We start from the raw sequence: 23,546 nt of genomic DNA, 5'->3' as shown, positions 1-23,546 counted from the left end.
CAAACCATTGATCCCACTATTGCATTTTCTACCCCTGTGAAAGCAACTTGAGTCATGGGGGAAGGGGCGGCAGGGAGAGGAAGGTGAGGAGGAAGAGGGAGCATGTTCCGTGCGCCTCCAGCCCGGGTGCGGGCCTTGCGTGTGGTGGTGTCTGCGCTTCGGGTTTCAGGGAGACCGCTCAGCCTTCCCTCTGGATTCAGTCGTGGAAGACTGAGAGAGTTGTCAGACTCTGTTTGCATGGTGCTGATAGACAGAGGGGAATGGTAACTGGAAGAGCGACCTTGGGAATATTGTGAGCTGCAGTAACGTAGGCTCTCACCTGCCGCTGGGAGCGTCTGCGGCGCTGGGCTGCGCTTGGTGGCAGCTGAGCCTCCTGCTAGGGAGACCGGGTGGGCTGCAGGGAGAACGCAGCCATCGCTGTCGCAGTGTCTGCGGCTGCGGAGAGAGAGCATGGTGCTTCCCAGGGTTGATGCTCTGTCACCGTGTGAGAGCGTAGCTACTCTCTCCTACGTTTTGTTTACCAACTGCTAAATCTGTCACTATGTACGTGTAAATTTTTTTATGTGCAAGGAATATTCTAGCAGAACTGGTGCCTGACCTTTGTCAGCCTTTTCTCTCAGCAGCGTGCTGAAGCTGTTTCTTTGTTCTAGCTTATCTGGGAATCAGTTTGGGTTTTTTTAATATTTTATGTGTATCATAAACTATGACTACCTTCATAATAATGTTTTTCAGATTTTAAATGTTATTTATAATGCTCAAACTTTTTATTTCTATCTTTATTAGCCCTAACTTTTACAACCATACTCCCTCTTCACCCGTCTTTTCCCCCTTCCTCCCAGAAAGCGGGTGCTCAGAGCCCACTGCTGCCGACAGCGAGTTCTTCAGCTGTACGGATTTCGCCCAGAGAAGCCCCACAAGAAGTCTGGAAGCGATGGGGAGAGAGGCGGGCCCCCCGCAGCAGGGCGCGGCAGGCGAGGGGCCCGGCTCGGACTGCAGGCCGGGGTGCCATCAGCCGTGGGCCCTTGGCTCCCGCGGGGCACCCCTCTGACGTCACGCTCGCGCGGCTTGTCTTCTTCCGGGCGGTGGTAGGAAAGGCGTCTTGTCTAGGTGACGTCACACAGCCAGGGCCCCTAGGCGCTGCCCTTCCCGGCGCGCGCCCTGCCCCGCCCCCGCCCCGCGGCGGATGTGACGCAGCGGATGGTGCCGCCCCACGCGGCCGGGCAGGCATGGAGCCGCTGGAGAGGGTGGTGTGAGTGCGGCGGCCGGGGCGGGGGGCCGGGGCCGGGGCCGGGCCGGGTCACCGAGAGGCGGCTTGAGGGCGGCTGCTGCCCGCTCTCGGCCTCTGTCGGCGTTCTCCGCGGTGCCGGGCGCTGCTGGGGTGTTCTCAGCTGTTAATTCGTGGTTACAGGAGGCCCAAAACTAAGAGAGCGAAAAGGTTTCTCGAGAAGAGGGAACCCAAACTGAAAGAAAACACCAAAACTGCGATGCTGATAAAAGGAGGAAACGCAAACCTGACGGTGACCGAAGTGCTGAAGGACATTGTGAGTTGTTGGACAGCCTTAACTGTAGTGTGTGTGTATATATATATAGTTGTATGCAGCCTTTAATGAGACAACCTGTTGTGCCGCGCCAAGAGCACCTTCCTTTCTCTTTTCCTTATGATTTGCACGCTCTCTGCTGCAAGGTCAGCATTTTTGTACTCTCCCCACTCCCCAAACCTCAGATTGACCAGTCCTCCAAAGGTGTCGTTACCTACCCCTCGATGGAGACCAATCTAATTTCTTCTTTGCCAGAAGTTTTGAGTTTATTCTCTTCGTTATTATTTTTTCCACGGCTGGCCAGTATATAAGCTGAAGTGTTGCAAGTCCGTTTGAAAGCAAGAGGATTAGGTACAGAACTGGGGCCGGATCACGCAGCTGAAGCCATGTCCCGGAATCCCGTAAACTGCTGGTGTCTATTGATGGGGAGCTTTCGGCCTCTCCCAAACCTTAAACTTCCCAATCCTGTCTCCACACCTGGAAATGTAGCTTTTCTTGCACTCTTTCCTCTCCTTGCTTTGTTGTTTTCTTACCATCTTATGCCGATGATAATCAGGTTGTAGTTCACTCCATGTTTTTCCTCGTTCCCCTAGAAGCAGAGAGATTCCATTATATGGCTTTGATTTCAGCTGTTTCTCAGTTTTGTTATTTCGTAGTTTGTAGAAATAATGAATTGGGAACAACGATTGCTACCAACTTGGAGGGTATTATTGTGAGCAGGCCTTTTGAGGTGCTGCCTTCCAGGCTGATTTGCACAAACAATTACTCTATTTCATGTTACGATAGAAGTTGTTTTTAATAAAAGCAGTGCTGTGCGCTTAATGTGTTAGGGATAACACATGTTTAACTTTGTCTTTTGCAGTATGCTGTGAAGAAGCCTTTTGCTGTACTGTATAAAAAGTAAGTGGTCTCACTTTGACATCTCTGAGTCTTCTGACAAGGCAGCTTTTGCTGATTTCACAGCATGAGTAGAGATGCTGGCTGGCGTGGGGGCTGGAACAACGGAAGGGGTTGCAAAAGGTGGCTGAGATGCGTCATAAATTTCAGTAGACTGGAAACAAGCAACACGTGGTCAGTGTTGGTGCTGAGCCCGGTTCTTTGCCAAGTGTTACGGAGCAGGATTCAGCGAACTTGGACGGTTGGCCTCTCTGACAGATATGTGTAAACAGCTAGTGAGGTTCAGCGTCTGGTGGGTAGGCTGGAGTTCTTCTATCCAAATTCTTACAAATTTTGGTTACGAATTGTAATGGCAGGTAAGTCTTGCTCTAAATGGGAGCCCAGTATCTGTGTGGATGTAGTGCAGAGACATTAATTGTAATAGCTAAATTTAACTTTGGATGAACAGGAAAAGACGGTTGTTTACGAAGTGTCACTGGTGGTGGTGGTGGTCTGGAAGTCAGGCACCAGGAGACACAAAATGTGGAAGAAAGTATTTAAAATGGCGGCGGCGGCACTGAGGAACTCCTGGCAGTGTTAACGCGGCTTACGGTTTGAACTAAATCTGAACCTCTGCTGCTGGAGTTTCCAGTAGAATGCAGAATCTTAATGTCGTCAGAGAACTAAGTAGAAGTGCTTATCTGGGCGTGTTCTTATTTATTTATTTATTTATTTATTTATTTATCCTCAGGAAAAATATTACCCGTCCGTTTGAGGATCAAACATCATTGGTAAATATAAACCACATCTTCCCTTATGATATTTTACAGCCTTAAATTCATGAAGCTCTTTATTGGAGGATAATTTTCTATTACTCTGTGAGGAATTAGATGAGAAACAAAGTTCATAGGGAGTTTGGGTGAGCTGAAGGTAGGCCATGTCTAGATTATTGGTGTCAGTAGGCGTATTTTTCCTCTGGCTGCAAGACAGAATTGTCATGTTGTGAGGACTTTGTCTTTACCATAAATGCATGTTTCTGTAAACTGACAGGCAAATTCAGGAGTCTGTAGCACTGTTACAAGTAACTGCTTGATATGAAAGGAAGAATAAAGCATTTTATTTCAGTTTTCTAAAAGTCAGTCTTCTAAAGTGACATAGCTTATGAACAGCTTGTTTTCAGTTTGGTCAATTCATAGGTTAAAATGGTTAAATGGAGGGGTCGTAGCTTTCTGTGACTTCCTCGTGTTTGAAAAGAGGAAGGAAAGCCCAGCAGAATACCACATGCAAACACATGCATCCGCTGTGCAAGTGAGAGATGGTCGCTGAGAGTTCTGTTCCAACATCGAGTCAAGCACTGTCAGAAAAATGTGCAATTTCAGTTAAGTGTGTGTATTTGGCCTGCAAAGAGGTTGCAAAAGTGGCCCTTCAGAGGCTTGGAGGGTATTTTGGAAGGGGAGGGGCAGTGTTTGGAAATACATTTGGTGATATGCCCCTGTCTAGATTTGGTGTTGATTCAGTGCTTTAAGGTCAAGATGATTTATGAGTAGGAGGCAAAAAATAGAGGGGCTAATCCTAAGATAGATCTCACACATTTGCACTTCAATCAAAGCATAACTTTAACTGCTGAAATATGTCTGCCATAAAAGCAGTACATGTATTTCCTTCAACAGAATGAGAGAAAGGAGATAGCGATGGGCAGCTGTGGTTTTACAATAAAGACAGAAATGAATTATCCCAAAAAAAGTTGTTTGTTTCCCCGTCATCATGATTTGTTAGTGTTTGCTCTGTGCTGCTGCTGACTCACATAGGGAAATAAGGGTCAGCTTTCCAGTGCGTAAGGCAGTTGTTGAAATAACTCGCTGAAAATGCACGCTGAAATTGGGAATTTGGGAGTATTGTACTGAGTGAATCTATGTGTGAAGAACAGGAAAAAAAAATCCATTTGTACACACCAGGCACAAATGCACTTTCTTGTCTGAAAGGGATTGTGAAAGTAAAGGGTCAAACATTTCTAAGGAGTTCTCTGTAAATAAAAAGGGAGAGGAGAGGAGGGGAGAGAGAGCGAAGTCTGTGAAAAACAGAAGTTAAGAAGTGAAGGCAGCCAGTGTGTTAGGAACAAAAATTCATTGTGGTTGCAGCATAGATACACCAACGTGGAAAGTTACTCAATCTGCATTGGTACTGATACTGAGGTGTTGCAGTATGTGCTTCTGTTCTGTCCTTGGCATGAAGCACCGTAATGCAGCCATCCATAAAATATCTGGAGTGGAATGGAAAACTTACTGTAGGCAGCGAGGAAAGATTTGTGACGTTGTTTGCTGAAACTAAACCCCTTACAGTCCCATGGCTGGATGACCTGGCTGCACAGTCGTGTAGGAACTGGCTGATCATCAGCTGACCACTGGTTTAAACTTCTGATAATTTCTGGGAAAACAGGCAGCTAAAATTATTCCAATATTTTAAAAGGGGGCCCTGAAGGGAACTTTAATTCTTGTAACCTCAGAACAATGGGATTGGGTCATTGAGAGCAGTGTGAACAAATAATCAGTGGCTAGAAAGGTGTGGAAAGTCAAATCAAGTTAGGTGATAGTTGGTTTGTTTTTAACTTGGTTACAGGCATTTTTTTTTAAAGGGCAATTTTGCAATGTGTGTGATGATGCAGTATAGGCAGGACACATTTGAGGTATTTGAGTTTGTTGCATCTTTTTAATAAAATATGCAGTTGTTAGAGAATTTACATATATCAACACACGATGGTTAATAGAGCTGTGTGAACAAGTGCTTCAAGGGGAGTCCCCTCTGGTCTGTTCTTGATCTGTGTGCAGTCAGTATTTTTCAGGGGCGTGGTGGCAGAGCTCAGTGCTGAGCTGCGCGATTTGTGTGTGCAGTTAATCCAGCCTGGGACTGCTCCTGGGGGTGTCTCTGCTGACCCCCCAGAGGGGCAGAGCTGCAGTGTCCTCTCTGAGCTGCTGCTGCAGGGGCATGAGGAGATGTAGGAGCCTTTTCTGCTTCACAGCTGCTAAGTGCAGGTATAGAAACTCTGGTACCTCTGAGAAGTGCTGGATAAATAGTGTGTGTGTGTATGTGTGTATCTAGGAACCACGGTTGATAGCCAGAATGGGGGGCTGCCTTGAGAAGCAGCAGTGCATAAAAAGGCTTTGGAGGTGGACACCCTCAGAAAGAATTGCTGCAGTGTTGGCTCTGGACGTAATGCCATAGTAGGTTCTTCATCTACTCTGCCTGCAGAGAAGGTCATCTCTATGATGGTCACCACTGGCATAATTTTAAGTAGCATCTTAGTCTTAAATAATAAATTGACATGGAGTTGGTGTGTGGTAGAACTCTCATGCCGGAGTGTGCGAACATTAGATACTTGCAGATGTTCCCAGGCTTGCTGTTGATGGAATTCACTGGTTGTTCAGAAGCTGTTAGGCAAAGCTAATTTGCTGCATAAAGCTTAGCTGGGTAACTAAAATGAGGCGTTACAACTGCAGCCAACTTGCAAATACTTACCTTCAACCACTTCTCCTTGCCTGAAGACTATCTTGGGTAAAAACAAATAATGAGGAATTATGAAAAAGGGCATTACAGATAAAATGTCAAGAAAAAGTTGCCTGGCTTGATCTTTAAGGCTGCAATGGGAAATAAAAAACAGAATGAATTGTTATTTGAACCTTGAATCCAGCTGTCAATTTTAGCTTATGTGGACCTGAACGTGCTCAAAACTCTTCTGCTAAGTGCAGTTGCGCTCTCATTCAGCAGCTCCTGAACTCAGCTGTTTGTGGCATATACCTTTACCAAATACTTTAAACGTGGCAAACTGGCACTCATTAGTTTTGTTCTTTGCCCCAATCGCAGGAATTTTTTTCCAAGAAATCAGATTGTTCTTTGTTCCTGTTTGGCTCTCATAACAAGAAGCGACCTAACAACCTGATAATAGGTAAGATGTCTCACATGGGTTTTTATTGGGATGAAAGGTGTAATTTTCAATGAATATTTGAATGGTTGGATTTTCTTTTTTTTCACTTTCACAGGTCGCATGTTTGACTATCACGTCCTAGACATGATTGAGCTAGGCATTGAGAACTTTGTGTCCCTAAAAGATGTCAAGGTAAGGAATGGCTGATTCAGTACTGCAGTGACATCTGCTGGTGGATTTTTGTGGTGCATTGGCTTTTTTGATGCACTGGCTTTTTTGGTGCTTTGAAGTAGGGACAAGAGGTGTTTAAAATAGTGTTTCATTCAGTATGTGAGGATTGCTAACTTGTGTACCCCAGAATGTTATCTTTATGCTCTGCTTTTTATTTGATTTTGGTTGTTTTGAGAAAGCTTGCAACTTTCTTTGCAAATTCTTTTTTTAGACTTGGTTTATTCCTAATATTTTCCTTTTGTAAATGTAATGCTTTAATTAAAATTTTCCTTAGTCGTGTTCAGCTTGTGGTAGGTTCCTATGTAAACTGGCATAGGCTTTGAAAACTGAAATACCTCTTCTCAAATTATAACCAAATAGGGTTGCTCTGCTGACTGAGGTGATTCTGAAACTTTCTTTAGCTTTCAGTAGCACATAAATGCCAGGGAACTGTACTTAATTCAGACAGGGAACTAACATCCTGATTATTCAAACCTAGAGACAATTCACCTTTTATGGCTATGTTAGACTCAGTTTAGCGTGACTAAAACGTGTGTCGTTTGTACTTTTGTATCAAGCAGTTCATACACTGCAAAACCAAGGAATGTATGGTCCTTATGCTCATCACAGTGTATAAATTGGCAGAACAGTCTAGAGGGGTAGTGAAGAAATTACAGTTTACAAAGGTGAATCTTTCCCTTGAAGTCAGATTGTAGTGTATATCTTCATAACACTGGTTACACCAGGGACGTTATAGTTAAGTAAATGTATTTGTTGGCCAGAATTAAAATCAGGTGATTGACTAACCTATTCTTTTAGCCTTTTTCATGTACTCTTCAGTGTCAGAAGTACCATAGACTTGTTTGCCTCTAATTTCTGTTTTCTTGTTAGTTGCAGTCAAATTGACTCATTTTCAGCAGAAGGTGTTTTCTTATACATTTCATAGTAAATAATCTCGTTTTTAATCCAGCACAAAGAATAGTACAATTCACCCTTTTAAAAACAAAGTCCTTCCACACACATACAGTGGTGTTCAATGAAAAAAGGGTCTGTTCTGTCCGTATTGATCACAGGTCACAACAATTTTTCATTCAATGTTGAGTAACTAACCACCTGTTAAGTTAATAGTGTGTTCCCTAACACGGTCTGAATTTTTGTTCAGTTTTAAAATTCTTATTCCGCAGAACAGTAAATGTCCTGAAGGAACAAAACCTATGTTGATATTTGCTGGTGACATGTTTGATGTCAGTGAAGAATACAGAAGACTGAAGAGCCTTCTTATTGGTCAGTATTTTGGTTATTTGAGCAGTAGGATTGTATAAATGTGTGGTAATAGGATCTGTTGGGAAATGCTGGTTTGTCAATAAATCTTTGGTTATGTTCAGCACAGAAAGGAAACAAGAGGTGCTTGTAAGTTTCATGTCACATGAAATTAAGGTTAATTAATCATCATGACTTGAGGGGGGGAGGGAAAGACTAACCTAAAAGTTTGAAACTTTGTGTTCACTAAAATTCATGACCTTGATTATGGGGAAAATTCTGGCATTTTTATAAAAGTCTTTACCTTGTAGTTGTACTGGATCATCGCTTTTCTAACCAAATAATATTTTTCAAGTATCTAATTCGAAATCAGTGGGTTAAGTTCAGATTGTGGGATATTCTTGCTTACAGAAAAGTCAGATCAGTATAATTGAGCTTGTGTTTTTAAATTAAAGCATTTTCTGGTGGAAATTTGACCAATTTAACAAAAGTGCCATTGATTAGATTGCTTGGAAAGAATATATGTAGTAAAAAGCAGCTGTAGATAATAGCTGTGTCGTAACTTCAAGGCAGACTTGGAGCTTAGTAAACAAATTGGCATGAAGTTTTTTACTGTCTCAAGGTTGGAGGCTCTGGAAGATAAAGCACATCGCATTTTTTTCTGGGGAACTGCAAAAAATAATTATACTTGTCTTAGGGTTTTTTTGGCACGTAGAAGTCATTTGGTACTGTATCTCTTGATACTTACAAATGCGTGTTGCTTGGTAGAACTGGATCTAGTAAGTAGGGTGGTGTGTGGTGTGTTTTTAATAGTAGGTTTTCTAAAAGTAGACTTTTTTTTCTTTTTTTTTTCTTCTTTCTTTCCTTTTTTTTTTTTTCCTTTTTTTTTTTTTAGCTCTGCTAAAATACTGAAACTGGCCCAGTAAGAACAGTCTTGTTCTTTCAGTTCCATTCTTGGGTCATACCAATTTATAATCTTACAGTTTTGCAAGATCTCCCTTTCATATAAAATAAATATTCTTTGGGCTCTGTTTTTTTCTAGGCAAACAGATAAATGATTGCTCTTTAGAAACAGACCTTAAAAGTAAGATTTGGGTTTTTTTTTCCCTTAGTGTTCTAGTTCCTTAAAGCAAGATGCTTCATCTAGAATGAGCAGGAGAGGAAAAAATTTGCGTCCTCTCAATACAGCTGTCTGGTTCTTGAGGATAGATGAAAGGCTAGTAACTAGTAATTGAATATGAAGTTAAGTGAGTTTTAATACTGCGTGTTTGCGTCACTCTCAGTGAATATTTACACTGTAGGAAGCAGGTGCATTATCTTCTGAAGCATATTTTGTTCAGGCATCTGCACAGTGTTGCTGATTGGCATCCAGATGTGCTCTTCCACCCCATGATCAAACAGCTTGATACCTTAAGTGGAAGACATGCTTCGTTAGACAGCTGCCAAATAACGAACTGGTCTTTCCTGTCCTGTTTTTGATGATGTTCATCTGTCCTTTCTCCTCTGTTATTTATTTGTCTCTAATGACTGTAGTCAAATGTACTCAAATCGACATCCAATCTTTCTTCTTGAATGTGCGCCAGGTACTCCAGGTCTTAATGTTCTGCTGACTTCTATGAAATACCTAGATGCAGAGCGGTAGACAAAGGAAAAGGTTAAGGAGTGTAAAGGCTTGAAGGTATCACCAACCAATTAAAAACGTTTGGGTAATAATTTGACCTGCTTCAAAACTGCTCTTAACTGCTAGGGAAGAACTGACCTTTTCTATTTCTGCAAAGGATAGTGCTTATAAGCTGCCACTGTGTCCCTAAGAAAGATAGAAAAATGTCTTTATAACAACAACAGCAAATATTTTGTTACTGTAGCAGTATTGTTGGGATCCCAGGGGGAATATTAGATAGCTGACATCTTGTTGCCAAAGCAATGTGGTGCCAGTGATGCTGGTGAACAACGCAGCTTTCATTGGCTTTTGTGGTATCAAAAGGGTTTATGCGTGTTTGGAATATCATCTTACAGCAGTTCCTTGTAAAATTAAAGGCAAGGGTGAGTTTTTGTCTTCATGGTAACCAAACTCTATAGTCCACTTAAATTGTGAAATGGAAGAAGTGATTTAAGAGAAATAAATGGCAGCTGCATTTTTCTTCAGAGACCTGGAAGACAAAGACATTGCGTTCTTTCTCTTTTGGTTTTCATAGCCTACTGATGTGGTAATGTAGGAATTAATTTATGATGAAAGTCCTTGGAATGCATTTTATGAACTTCTAATAACTTTTTATGCTTGTATTTATAAAATGTTTCATCTCTTACAGCACTGCCTGCTTGCTAGTTCCTTTCTTGCACACCCATTTAATCCTAAAAATGGCTAGGCACTATGTGACTTGCTTACACGCTTTCTAAAATGTTGGTTTCCAGGAGACGTCTACAACTTTAGATTGACCGTCAGCTTGTTCTTCATACAGCCTTCCTCACACAGACTTTTTTGAGTGTCTCAAAAGCTTTGTGTGTTCCTTCTGGCCGAGACAGGGGATGAGTAGGAAATACCTGGGATAGAGTTTGAACTCCAGTAATGCTAACCGTAGCTACATAGGTTACAGTGTTACCAGCTTTTGGATACAAATTGATACGAAATAAAGTGTATAGACTCATGTTCCAAAATAATTTAGGAATTTGATTTGGAAATGGAAAGGTCCTGTGAAGCTCTCTGCAGGAAAAAGTAAATTAGAAGTTCTGGAAACATGTTGAGAACAAGGAGGAGAAAGAACTGGGAATGGAAAGAAAGAGAAAGCAAGTCTCTAGTCCAACCAAAGCAAGAGTTTTATAAATTAAGAGTACATTAAAAAAACCTTAAACTCTCTGGGTATACTGAAGTGTAAGGTTTCTGCAGCTGTTCAGCATTGCCAGAAAACAGAAATTCCTGACCACCTGCATTTGTTGGAAGAGATCATCCTGTGGGTAAAAAAGATGTGTGATGCCACAGGAAAATATGAAAGGGAGATGCTGCCAGGAAAACCACTGTAAATGTAAGCTTGTGTACCCGCAGAGTAGGTCGAAGGGAAAATACATGCCAGCAGCGAACAAAATATTTTATTTGCAACAAGCTCACCCCATAAGAGGAGAAGAGAGAGTATTTAACTGGCCAAGGAAATTTCCTGGCCAGACTCCAGCTGATAGCCGCCAGCAAGACTTTGTTTTGGATGTCAGTGCAGTGCTGGTACTCTTGAAAAAGGTGGTGGAGGAAAAGACAGCTAGCCGAGGGATCTGAAAATGGGACGGAACGGAAGAGGCTGATGTGTTTTGCATCTGTTAGCTGTTCTCCTATGTTTCAGCATTGCCCTGTCATGTTTATTAGCACACCTTGTTCCCTCAGTCAAGGTCACATTCTTTCTCCACCCTCTGCGTATGTTGGACAGATTGCTGTGCTTATTGCAAGCTCGCTGATTGCACAGTGTTTTTTTCATAGCCTGGTAGAAGAACCTCACTAGAGGCGGCTCATTTTGTATTTAACCTGTATTTCAATGTTCTCTTTGCAAACTAAGCAAGTATTTCAGGTGTCATATTTCTATGGGTACGTGTTGCTTATTAAATAAACAATTGTAGTGACAAATACTGCTTTACCTGAAGGACAGAAGTGCTTTGTTGGGCCAGAGGTGTGAAAGAAACGATGTATGTACCTAAACTTTTTCTCCAAGTCAGGGAGAGAAATGTAGGTAAGAGTAGACAAGACACAGTTTCAGTCTGTTTTGTACTAGTTCTGGTTCTTCTTTGTACTCTTCCAAAACTGGCTCTGATTAAGGATCTTAAGTGTCAGTTTTTTGAATGATAATGATCTTTAAGTAGATACCTGAACTCATGGCTTCTCTGTATTGATCTATGTTTAGCTGAGCATGAACTGGCCTAAACACAGAAGAAGATACATTTCATTTTTCTGACTTCAGAACTGAATATTCAGAAGAATAGACAATGCAATTTTCCCTGTTAGCTTAATAAAGCGAAGTTGCTGCTCTGAAAGTATATTTGCTCTTCATGCACTTACTTTTAGGTAGCATGTGTATTACTACCAAATGATCTCTGGGGAGTCACTGTGTTCCTGTCAGGATTCCTACACACGTTTGGTTTCACCAGTGCAGGAGCGAACACATGCACTCTTCAGCTTCTCTCCTGTGTTTTGGCAGGGCTATAGTTTTAAGTAGTGGCTATTTTATGAGTTTTCCATTAAACGTACAGGTTCGGCTTTGCTAGAGCCATCCCACGTATAGCCTTGCTTAGTTAATCCAGTAAAAAAAAAAATCTACATAGGCAAGGAGTTCACATCAGTGATGTGTGCGGGTCCATTATGACATAAACTCGTTTGTTGTAGTCACCTGTTGGTTTGATTTGCAGCCAAGAAACCTGGCATTTATTCTCTTTTTAAATATTCTTTCAGATTTCTTCAGAGGTCCTAGTGTGCCTAGTATTCGTCTGGCTGGTTTAGAGTATGTTCTGCATTTCACAGCTGTAGGGGGGAAAATTTACATGCGAAGCTACAAGTGAGTATGTTTTATCTATGTGTTTGCATTTTGGTACACTTGTCAACTTTTCCCCAAATTTAGCCTGTAGTTGTGTAGTTGAACTGGCTTGTGCAATAGTTTGCTACATTTAAAACATGTAAGGTGTGTAGAGGTGTTCCAGCATAATGCAGAGGAACTTGTACAGCAGAAGGAAAACACTTGAGCCCTGAGCATACTGCTTCCTCGCTTGCTGAGCTCCGCTTCCAGCTAGGAGGATTGCTCTTTCATCTGGTCGGATTAGTAAGGTGGTGTGAATTAACTTCATAGACTCAGTCTGTTCTCAGGCTGATTTCTAGGACTCTCCTCGCTTCGGTGTTTGTCAGAAAATGACAGGTGGTAGGCTGCAGTCAGTGATACACAGGGAAAAACAGCAAAAGGCAGGACAAGGCAATCTCTTTTTGCTGCGTTGGTCTTCACCCTGGCAGTTCATGGTCTTGCTTTAGGAGGCTGTGAGCATTCATAGCTTGTGTTCCATGCGATTTTGATTTATCACAAAATCGCTTCTATCAGTCTCTTTCTTCAAAACAAACAGATTTCTTGGCTACTTTTTAGGTTATTTTGCTGTAAACGATAGTAAATATTTTTCATGTCTGTTAATACCCAGGGCACTATTCTGAATTTGAGGAGTGATATGGCTTTCAGGGTACTGGGACTGAGTTTCAACAGTAATACTGGTAACACTGGTCTCATCTGAAAAAAAAAAAAAGTTATATTAGACAGGTTATATTTTGGGTGTGTACAAATTGTGATGGGACAGATTTAATATATTACAAATTGTTACTGACAGACGTCTTTCTCAGTAGTAGTTAGCGGTAGCAGTTGTTTTTAATAGTCTTCCAAACTGCAGGATTGAGCCTGCCCTTTAGGAAGATGGATAAATCTTTATTACAGAGGACAGTGGTGATTTTGGTTATTTTTCCCATCTAGGGTGCTGCTGAAGAAATCTGGCTGTAAAATACCAAGAATTGAACTGGAAGAGATGGGACCTTCATTAGATCTGGTTATGAGGAGAACGCACTTAGCTTCAGATGACCTTTATAAGCTGTCTTTAAAAGAACCGAAAGCCCTGAAGGTGCGTATGTACCTTGGAAAGTATGTTACTTGCAGAGCTATCTATGAAGAAGAGCAAAAGCTGAAGTATTAATGATTGTATATTTGATCAAAGCTTACTTTTGTATAGGCCAACTGAGATTTCTGGGGCCACAGCACTGTTGTGGTGATCAGCTGGCATGCAAACTCTCCTCTGGAAGCATATAGAACATACAGAACAAATCTGAATCTCCTAAGCTGCAAACAACCAGCCTTGCTTTTAGGCACTTGTTTCTCACCAGAGCTCCTGGCACTCTCTACTCAGAAATACTAATGTCGTTCTTCCCTTACAGCCTAAGAAGAAAAAGAATATCTCCCATGATGTGTTCGGAACAACTTACGGTCGAATCCACATGCAGAAGCAAGATCTTGGTAAACTGCAGACGCGCAAAATGAAAGGGTTAAAAAAGAGGCCAGCAGAGAAGTCAGCTGAAGATGGTGGGGTTAGTCCCAAAAAGTCAAAATCAGCTTGATAGTCTGGAACAGCTTTGGAAACTCTTTGTAGCTTCAAATTTAGTATATATGTATTGTAATATAAATGTGTCAGATGTAAAAGACTCAGCTGCTGTTAGCTTTGGTTTTTTTAAAAAAAAAAAAGTTTTTAATGGTTTGTAACTTTAAAGGGAACCTGGGGGTATTGAGCTTTAACATGGAACTTGGTTGTTTAAAATAAAAAATGCGATATAACTTGCTTGGTTTTCCGAAGCTGAGTATTTATTCTCTTGGTGTTAGCAAACATACGCTGGTCAAGCAGGTGATTCATTTCCCGAACAGTTTTATGGCTGTTATGGGGGGAACCCTTGATCAACCAGCTCATCTTATAAATGATCTGCACGGGACCAGAGTAGTGTATATGCGTAATATACACAACACAACTTCTCTGTTCATTTGTTGTTTATGTATTTCAGTTTCTGCACAACTGCAGTAGTCAGTAAACTATAAACCATTTTTTGAAGTGTGAACTTGGAATGTGTGTCTGTTGCCAGACTCTGTTTTTAACTATTGCACCAAGCCCTGCTCTACACTTGCGGGATCGGGAGTGATGAAGGTGTGTTTACTGTGTTCATCACCATGGTACCGAAGTGCCTGATGTTTGCTTTAGGCATAAATGAAACCTTTACAGTTTGAATTTCCATCTTTGATGCTTGATTTGTGCCCAGAATGGAAGTTTGTGAAGCAACTATATGAAAGGTACAGGTCTTGTCTTCTTACCCTGTTTTCCTCCTAAGCTTGTGCTCGTGAGCTAGTGAAGACTCAGTTAAAGATTTAGGTAAAAGGGGATGAGAGTGTAAGAGCTTAGTGAGACTTTGGTGTAGTGTTCTATGTTTTTGGAACATACTGGAAAACCTGGGTTGTTTTCTTCTGCTTGTCTCTTTGGAAGCTATTACTCTGCCCTGTTAGCATAATTATGATACAAATGTACATCGTGAACACAGCAAGCTTCCTCATCCTAGTTATATTTTTAATACTTTATATTTTCCTGTTAGTTTCCTCAATGTAATCAGCTGAAGTGTCACATTAGAAATAAGGGGGGTTGTTATTTTCTCTTGTCTTCTGCATCCTGGATGGAAGTGGCTGGCCAGCTTTGCTCTCCCCGTGTGGGAGCCGAGCTGCAAATGTGGCTGTGCAAGTGCCACACCTGATGTTCTTGCTGTGCTGGTTTGATAAAACTTGTAATGTGAAAAAGAAAGGGCTTTAAAAGTTTGGTATCTTTTTGAGGACACAAACATTTATCTTCAATGTATTACCTAATCTTTTTTTTTTGTATCATTACACAAAATAAACAGCATGGCTCTCTAAATCCTTTTCTCTGATCTGTAAGCATCTGTTTGAGACATTGATAATTCCAAAAGCTACTTCAGATTTCTGAAGTACAAATATCTTTCTGATATCTTTCTGAAGTACAAATCACTACGCTTTTGACTGAAAGTCATGTTTGGTAACAGCTGTAGAATAATGGTACTAATGGGCATGCCATCTTTTATGAACTTACAAAAGTAATAGTAAAAGACTATTAAGTTTGTAAAAGACGGCATGCCCATAGCCGTAAAAAACTGAGTTGTATTTTCTTAACTAATTTTGGTGCTTAATTTTGTGTTGAAAAACTGAATTTCGAAGCGGTAATGTGGACCATCTAACATGCTGTTAGCTCTTCAAGTGAAAAGTGAGATAGTTATTCAGCAGTAGCCCTCGGAGCTAAGCTGTTGCATCCTGGCGTTGGTTTTGTTCAGTGCTGCTGCGGGCTTGCTCCTTGTCTGAGGAGGAATCTGGGACGGGTGAGGGCTGCTACCCCTGCTGACAGCGGAGCGTGGTCGCTGCGCAGCTTCGGAGCGGCGCAGGGGTCAGGAGATCGGTCAGTGGGGAGAACCCCCGGGCATTTATTCACTCTTCGCGGGGTGCTTTGTCTCTGCCGATGAGAGGTGGAACCTGAAGTGCCTGGTGCCCCGCACCTGGGGCTCTTCTTGTGAACAGCCCTTTGTCCTTGCTGTTTGTGCTTGTGAAGTACAGCCACATGGTGGACAAAATGCATTAGATACATGAGGCAAGGAGACGTTCTCCTGGATATAGCATAAAGGTCATAGAATTATTAACATTGGAAAAGACCTCTAAGATCATCAAGTCCAACCATCAACCCAACACCACCATGCCTGCTAAACCATGTCCTGAACAGGATGTTTAGGCTATGCTTTTTCATACTAATCACTTTCAATTTATGTTGTTAGCAAGGATTAAAGCTTGCTGCATTTCTGATAAATGCTTTGTACTACTCAAAGTGGTGCCATTTTGGTGCAAACTCTGAGAGGGAAGCGGAAATGCTCTCTTGTTTTGTTCTCAGGGCAGAAATGAGCCACTCTGATCTCTGTATGGCAGGACAGGATGAAGCCAAATTAGCAACTGAATTCACTCCATTTCTTTCAGGGAAGTTTCAACCTTGCTGTGAAGCAATGAGTGAGCCACAAGGCTGGTGGCTTCTGTGATTTCAGATGTACAGCGTGTACAACCACACCTCTGTCTGGCAGGCAGTTGCTACATCCTGAGTATCTGATTTAACTCAAGGTGAGCGGAGATAGGAGGGCTAAATATAACCTTTCCAGTGGCATGTTCTCATTTCCCAGAGTCTTTTAAAGTGTGAGGAAATTCGCCAGGTGCTGCAATGGAGCTGTGTGCCTGGGGAACAGAACACGCGGTGCTCAACAGGCAGCTGGTAAAAGGGACTTGCCTTGCCTCAATTGCCCCTTGCTTCCACAGTTCACCAGGCTCTGAAAACGTGTAAACATGGCCCCGGGGTCTGTGTGGCACGGGCGAGGCGTAGCTGGCATGTTCACCCCCTTGCTTTGGTTTTCATCTTCTTGCCTCCCAGTGTGTTGAGTGTAGTAACGAGTTCGGTTTCAAGAAAATTGCCGTGGGCAAAGCGTGGCTCCCAAGGCTGTACCTGTGTGGTAAAATGGAAATGGAGCTGCAAATCAGCAGCCAAGCCTGTGCTGCCTTTAGTCTAGCTGGCAGGGTGGCAAGGGCAGGGAGGGTACGATTGGTACCTTCTGTGGACCCTCGGTTTCTGTGCTGACGTTGCCCAGCTGTGCCACAGGCTGCTTCGTTGCTGCTGTTAGCTAGGCTACTGTCGTTACAGGCAGCTAATGATACACGTAGAATTTATAGTCTACCTGCACTATAAGTTTCCTTGGCTCTTACTTAAAAAACTAGGAAGAGAGGTAGATACTATGTTGAGTGGCGCGATGTGCTCGGCTCTTGGGATTCCCAGGTTTCTGGGAGTCGGTCCTGGGCACATACCATCACAGGCTTAGCTCTCTGCCAGTGCAACGTAATGAACTGAGCACTGAGAGCACAACGAGTGGTGCGTGTTTGAAACGAGCAAGTGAACTCCTTTCTGTTTCCTGGATTTTGTGGGTTTGAGTTTATCTTTACGGTTCCTTAGCAACCTTATTTGTTTTCACGAAGCGCTTTCTGGATTTGACTGTGAGGGTTTCCCTCCCCCACTGGCTTGGTTGCAGCTGGGGAGGGTTAGAAAAGAGCATGAAGGGAGGACAGTTAAACGTGGCAGAAATACCAGTATCGTGCTGGCTGCTGCATCCCCCAGCCAGGGGAAAAAGGCTGGCCGTTGTTTGCTCCAGATGCTGTCAAATAGAAGGGGCTAAGGAGACTAGGGCAGAACGGTGTGTGAGGCGTTTTCATTATTAAAGAGAGGGAAGTGGAAAATCTTAGCTGTGCGTAAGATACACAACATAGCCATACATAACACATACTAACATGTGTATTACACGTGGTGCAGCTAGTTCCCCTCTGTCTCCAGTGCAATTTTTCTACTCCTTTTGGAGTTTGCAAAAGTGCCTCTGGCAGTACTGACACATCCCAGATGCGATCCAAAGACATAGCTGGGAATCAGGTCAGTTGTAACAGAAGTCAGGTTGCCTAAAAATATACCAGGAAAAGAGACACGAGGCTCCTGAATGTGAAGCCCGTGTAGGATTGCCTTCCTACATGGAAGAATATTCAAAATGAACAGTATGGCTAACACCGTACAGGAAGAACAGCTTTGCTGTAACGCATCTGTGCAGAAGATAAGGAGCAGGAGCTGGCAAAGACATTTTAGAAGGACGTAGGGTTTCTGAGGGACCTACCTGAGGAGGTTGGGAATTGGTTATCTTGGAGATCATGGTACGTTGGAGGGACCTAAGTGCTGTGTGGGCAAAGAAGTGAAGATGGACGTTGGGGGAGGAAAATTTATAGGTAATCTGCGATTCAGCCCTATCCTAAATAACATGGGAGTCATTTACTTGGAGCAATTGGTGAATGCAGTCGACGTATGCTGACTGAGGAAGTTCTAAGGCGCTGTTCCTCATTTGCTCTTGTTTTCTTTGACTTACAGTCATATTCTGTCAACTTGATCTTTTTATTTTCTTCCCCTGCTTCTTTAAGATAAGCACAAAGTAGTTCAGAGGAAGTAGAGGTAAAGTTTTGAGCAGAACTTAACAGAAATCATGTCTAGTTAATGACATTCCCCCAAATTCTCATTATGGTCCCTCTTTCCCCCTTGATAACCATAGAATCACAGAATGCTTTGGGTTGGAAGGGACCTTTTAAAGGTCATCTAGTCCACCCCCCCTGCAGTAAGCAGGGACATCTTCAAATACACCAGGTTGCTCAGAGCCACGTCCAACTCGGCCGTGAATGTTTCCAGTGATGGGGCATCTGCCACCTCTCTGGGCAACCTGTTCCAGTGCCTCACCACCCTCTTTGCAAAAAAAAATTTTTCTTTATATCCAATCTGAATCTACCTGCTTTTAGTTTAAAACTATTACCCCTTGTCCTATCGCAACAGGCCCTGCTAAAAACCCTGTCCCCATCTTTTAAGTACTGGAAGGCTGCTAGAAGGTCTCCCTGGAGCCTTCTCTTCTCCAGGCTGAACAGCCCCAACTCTCTCAGTCTTTCCTCACAGGAGAGGTGTTCCATCCCTCTGGACGTCTTTGTGGCCCTCCTCTGGACCTGCTTAATAATAATAATCCCATAATTCTTCCTGTGATGCAACATAACACCTACAAAATCTGGCTTTCTCATTCTGTCCATGAGACAGAAGTATGCCCATGTGACCCTAACTGTCTCCTGGTTTGATTGCTGCAATTTTCTCCTCTCGACTTCCTTCACTCTCGCAGCCTCCAAAGCAAACCAGACACAGCTGCAGTGACCCATTTCCTGCTGTTCGTCCCGATCATCTCTTTGGGCTGGCGAGAAGTTGAGCCTCTTGTCCTTTATTGCTCATGGTGATTGTTACATTAATCTCTTCTGCTCTACCAGTAGTCACAACATTGGTCTCCCTCATCTTTCTCAGTTATCTTCTGTACTCTGCATTGACCGTTATTTGCTTAATTCCCCTTCAGCTGATCACCATAACAATCAAAGCACGCACCGAGAGCGTCCGGGCAAAATGAAACAAGGAATCAAGAGCCACGTTCAGCATCAGGACTCAAACTCCAAAGCCAGAGGTCAGGGGCCAGAATCAAAAGAGGGGGTGGGATGAAGACCTGTCCTGTCAACCACAGCATTAGGCATATTGGTCAGGCAGGGAAATCTGCAGGAAACGTCTAACCGGGCCCGTTTCTCCAGTTATTACCGAAGTGGGAGAATGTGAGAAAGAGCTCTGACCTGTTGGCACCAGTGGAAGGGATGCCAGGCTTTGCTCAGCAAACTTGTAAGGAGATCCTTGGTTGATTATCCCCTGCAGGGTGTTACGTACATTTGTCTTGTGCTAAGTTGTCTGCAAAGATCGAGCGATGCACAAGAAACTGGATTTTTTACACATACAGTGCTGCAATGCAAAGTCAGATGAATTTAAAATCTGTCTTTATCTCCCTCTTTCCTAACACTGATGTGTACTCCGTGGAGAAGGCAGTGCTCAGCGTGCGTGCAGTGAAGGGGCCTGACCTTAGGACTGGGCCTGTGTGACCAATTCTAAGGCTGCTTTAGGTGCTGGTGTTATTTCTCCCTTCCTTTTTAAATCTGCAAAATGAAACCATTGATTGCTGCCTCTGGCCTCTAGGCAGGAGAATTACTGATGCTGATTTGTGCTCTGGAATTATTGCTGCAACAGCAGCAATCTATCTGCGTGAGCCATGGATAGGCACACTGGGAACTAACGTCAGCTGTTGCCAAAATATAGTGAAAAAGCCTGTTCTCTCCCTGCCTGTTTTTCAGATAAAGTCGTATTCCTGGTACCAAGTTGGGGTTTCTGTCTTCCTAATCCAAAAAAGTCCACGAATAGTTATGTCTTTTTATTTTTGGTTGCAAGTTGCTAACGTTTTTCTCCGGTGGAAACTGAGCTCCTTGGCTCAGACGTTGCCCTCTCCTCTGGGGGAAGGTGAGGAAGAGATCGTAGAAGTGAGGGGGAAGACAAGGTTCAGGCAAAGTGTCTCCTCTCTCGCCTGTTATCTCACACTCTTGCGTGTGACAGAAACTAGTCCCAATGCCACACAGCAACATGAGGTATTCAGTAGTATAAATTCACACCAGACATCTCCAAGCCAAGCTGAACTCTCCTTTTCCCATGAGCAAAGAGCTGTTTGGTGTGCGTCGCTGCCAAAAGCAGGCAGTCGCATCTGCCGCACCAGGAAGTTTGTACGGGGATGGTTTGCTGCAAAAAGTGCGAGGCAGAAATTGCATTCACCTCCCATTTAACTTTTTTTAACTGAAAAGACTGTTATGAAGAATTAATGAGACCCTCCAAAGTGCACATGCAGCACGCCAATGAACAGTAATAAGCTTTTAATTCGTAAGAGGTGATAAATTTCAGCTCCCGTTGGCTTCCTTTGCACACAGGAATAATTCCTTGCTAATTAGGGTTATTTGAATGAAACATTAGGCAGGCTTTATTTTCTATGTCATGAAAAGAATTTTGCAGGCATTTTTTTTTCTTTTTTATTTTCCCCTGTCTTCTCTGAACATACCTAAGATAGCTAGGGGCTTCTATGACGTTTCAGGCAAACAGCTGTTCAACTCGAGGGCGCTCTATTGGTTTGTGTTCCCTATGCTCAGCTCTTCAAGGCCGAGAAGAAAGGCTCACGTGAAGAAAGATTCAGAGACCTGGTATCTGCTGAGCGTTTCCTTCTCACTTTCCTTCCAGAGAGAGGGGGATACCCAACCTTCCTGCCGTTAGCCTTCTCCAGTTTCTCAAAGGCAGCAGGTCGTACAGAATCACAGAATCACAGAATGTTCGGGGTTGGAAGGGAGCTCTGTGGGTCATCTAGTCCAACCCCCCTGACGAAGCAGGGTCACCTACAGCAGGCTGCACAGGACCTTGTCCAGGTGGGTCTTGAATATCTCCAGAGAAGGAGAATCCACTGATATTTCTTTAAAAAAAAAAAAAAGCCACAAACCCAGCACGTTATAGACAACATCATGTGGGGAGTTCAGCAGCAGTGCTGGCGTAAGGAGCTGTGAAGGTGCAGCTGTTTGTGGGACTGGCAACCAGATCAGGGCGTTAAACTGGCTTTAAAAGGTGGGGTGGCGGGGGAGGAAAGGGGAGGCTCTCTGTTGGGAAGCGATGTCAGTTCCCCAGCCTGGCTCAGGGCACAGCTGGGTGCTGCGCTGCGGCGCTGGGAAGGAAGAAACAGGCTGGGAGCGGGGTGGGAGGCGCGAGGGAACTCCTGCTACTGGTGTGGCTGCTTGCAGTAATATCCGTGAGATGGCACCGGGGTTTGAGGATTACTGGGGTTTTGAGTCTATTCTGAAGAAAACCAGTGGGTTTGGGGACCGACATTTGCCAGTGAGCTTCATCAATAGCTTTCCCTGTGAAGATCACCTTCACACCCTTTTACAGATGTGACAGCAGAGGTTAATGGACTTTTTCAGGAAGGATTTGCTTTAAGAGCAGACGTACAGTGTGAAAGTTGCGAGTTCCCCCGACGCGTGGTCTCTGTGGGTGGCTTTCCCGTACCTTCCTGTGGCCGCAGCCTGCGCTGGGGTGGAGCTGGAGCAGCTGTCAATGGTGCATGGCCAGAAAGAAGTTCACAGAAGTGGAACCACTCAGAGTTTGTGATTTTCTTTGCAAAGGAAACCCCTTAGAAATTTTGAGGCACATCAACAAAGACTGACACCACCCAGTCCAGCTCAGCAGTAAGAGAGACACTAGTTCATCTGTGGACCTTTTAGCAAAACAGGAAGAAAACTGTGCAGCTTGGTTTTAAGGCAACCTTCAAAATAATATTCAGGAAACCTCTCCTTTCCATCAGGAGTAACCTCCTTACAAAACTCCTATGTGGCTTCTGTTTTAGCTGGAAGGATTTTCTCCACTATGAAGGTTTTTCAACATACTTCTTTCCCCTCTGACACTATGGAGCTATGGCGACGAAGACGACGTTCTGAGCTGCATTGGACACTTTTGTTTAATGAACTTGAATAAAAGGTGAAGTTGTGCTTGTTCTTGTCTGCGCATGATCAGAAATGCTGCACGATGGTATGTTATGTTTGGAAAGCTAACACTGCATCTTACCATGAGCCTCAAATCTTTTGAAGACAGATTTAGTTCTTTTCTCCAGTTATGAAAAATATTTTAAATTTCATTTAAATTCCATTAGACCTGTGTTGCTGTTTTCAGGAGGTAATAGCTGATTACGTTCTCACTTACTTTTCTTTCAATTCCTGGAAGGAAATCTATTCTGTGGCTTATGTGGTAAAGTGACTGAAGAGTTCAAGCATGTAGACAAAGCTGTCCCTGTTAAGGAAAGAGTATAGCTAAAGCAATTCTATGGAAAAGTGAAAGATGAAATGCTTTTTCAGCCTGTGGGCTGCATTGGACACAATAAAATCTACCCTAAAGATGGTCTCATGCATGGGATTCTGTCAAAGGTAAATCTTATTCCTTTAGATCCTCATGCTTATGGCAGATTTATGCTACCTGACTGGTATGCCTGGAGGAAAAGATGGATTAAATGTTAGCAGAGAAGAAGGAAAAAACTTGTCAAAATTTGTGGTTTCTTAAAATGGTGCCAGCATTTGGTCAGAGCCAGCCACCAGACTTGTAATGGATTCTGGGAGCTGAGTTTACAGGAAAGTTTTGCTGTTCTGTTGAAAAGGAGAACAGGATGAACTTTTCAACCTAGTAGGTGAAGAGCTGAAGCGTTTCCATGGGTCTAACTCCATCAGCAAAACAAATGAGTGTTAAGAAAGAACACGCAAACTATTAAGATGTGGCATTAGTGGTGTTTTCTCACAGCAAAAGCCAGGTGACAGAAATCAGAAACTTTCTGGTCTTTTAAGTCCCCTCTTGGACATTGAACTAGGCGTCTGACTGGAAAGATAGGAAAAGGAGAGATAAGAACTTTTATGATACTTATTCATATCTGCAAAACCAGTTTTGAAACCTGTATGAACCGCGTTTTTTGGCGGGGAGGAAGAATCATCGATTATAAAATGAAAGCTGGATCAAGATCTTTAAGACCTTTTCCCATATGTCACACAGAGAAAGCTGTCCCTCCCCCCCCCCCCCAACTTATAGCTGCATGGGTCTGAGTAAGTGCATTGCAGTACAAAGTGAAGTATCGTTGCTACCTAAGGATCATGAATCATGTTCCATTTGTAAAAGGTCTTAAGCCCTAT

At 43.1% G+C, this 23,546-nt stretch overlaps 1 protein-coding gene across 1 annotated transcript; it reads left to right on the top strand.

The window, feature by feature from the left end:
• Positions 1 to 1,149: 1,149 nt before the first annotated feature.
• On the top strand, positions 1,150 to 15,172 carry RPF2 (ribosome production factor 2 homolog). The gene is made up of 10 exons (XM_075414206.1): positions 1,150 to 1,249; positions 1,409 to 1,541; positions 2,401 to 2,438; positions 3,166 to 3,205; positions 6,273 to 6,354; positions 6,449 to 6,525; positions 7,728 to 7,827; positions 12,227 to 12,329; positions 13,278 to 13,422; positions 13,733 to 15,172. The coding sequence occupies exons 1-10, from the start codon at positions 1,227 to 1,229 to the stop codon at positions 13,910 to 13,912; spliced, it is 921 nt and encodes a 306-aa protein (XP_075270321.1). The 5' UTR covers positions 1,150 to 1,226; the 3' UTR covers positions 13,913 to 15,172.
• Positions 15,173 to 23,546: the final 8,374 nt, after the last annotated feature.

This window comes from Opisthocomus hoazin, chromosome 2 (assembly GCF_030867145.1).
Source record: "Opisthocomus hoazin isolate bOpiHoa1 chromosome 2, bOpiHoa1.hap1, whole genome shotgun sequence".
Classification (NCBI taxonomy): domain Eukaryota; kingdom Metazoa; phylum Chordata; class Aves; order Opisthocomiformes; family Opisthocomidae; genus Opisthocomus; species Opisthocomus hoazin.
The sequence above is the reverse complement of the archived record's forward strand: the minus strand, read 5'-3'. Positions and strand labels throughout refer to the sequence as shown.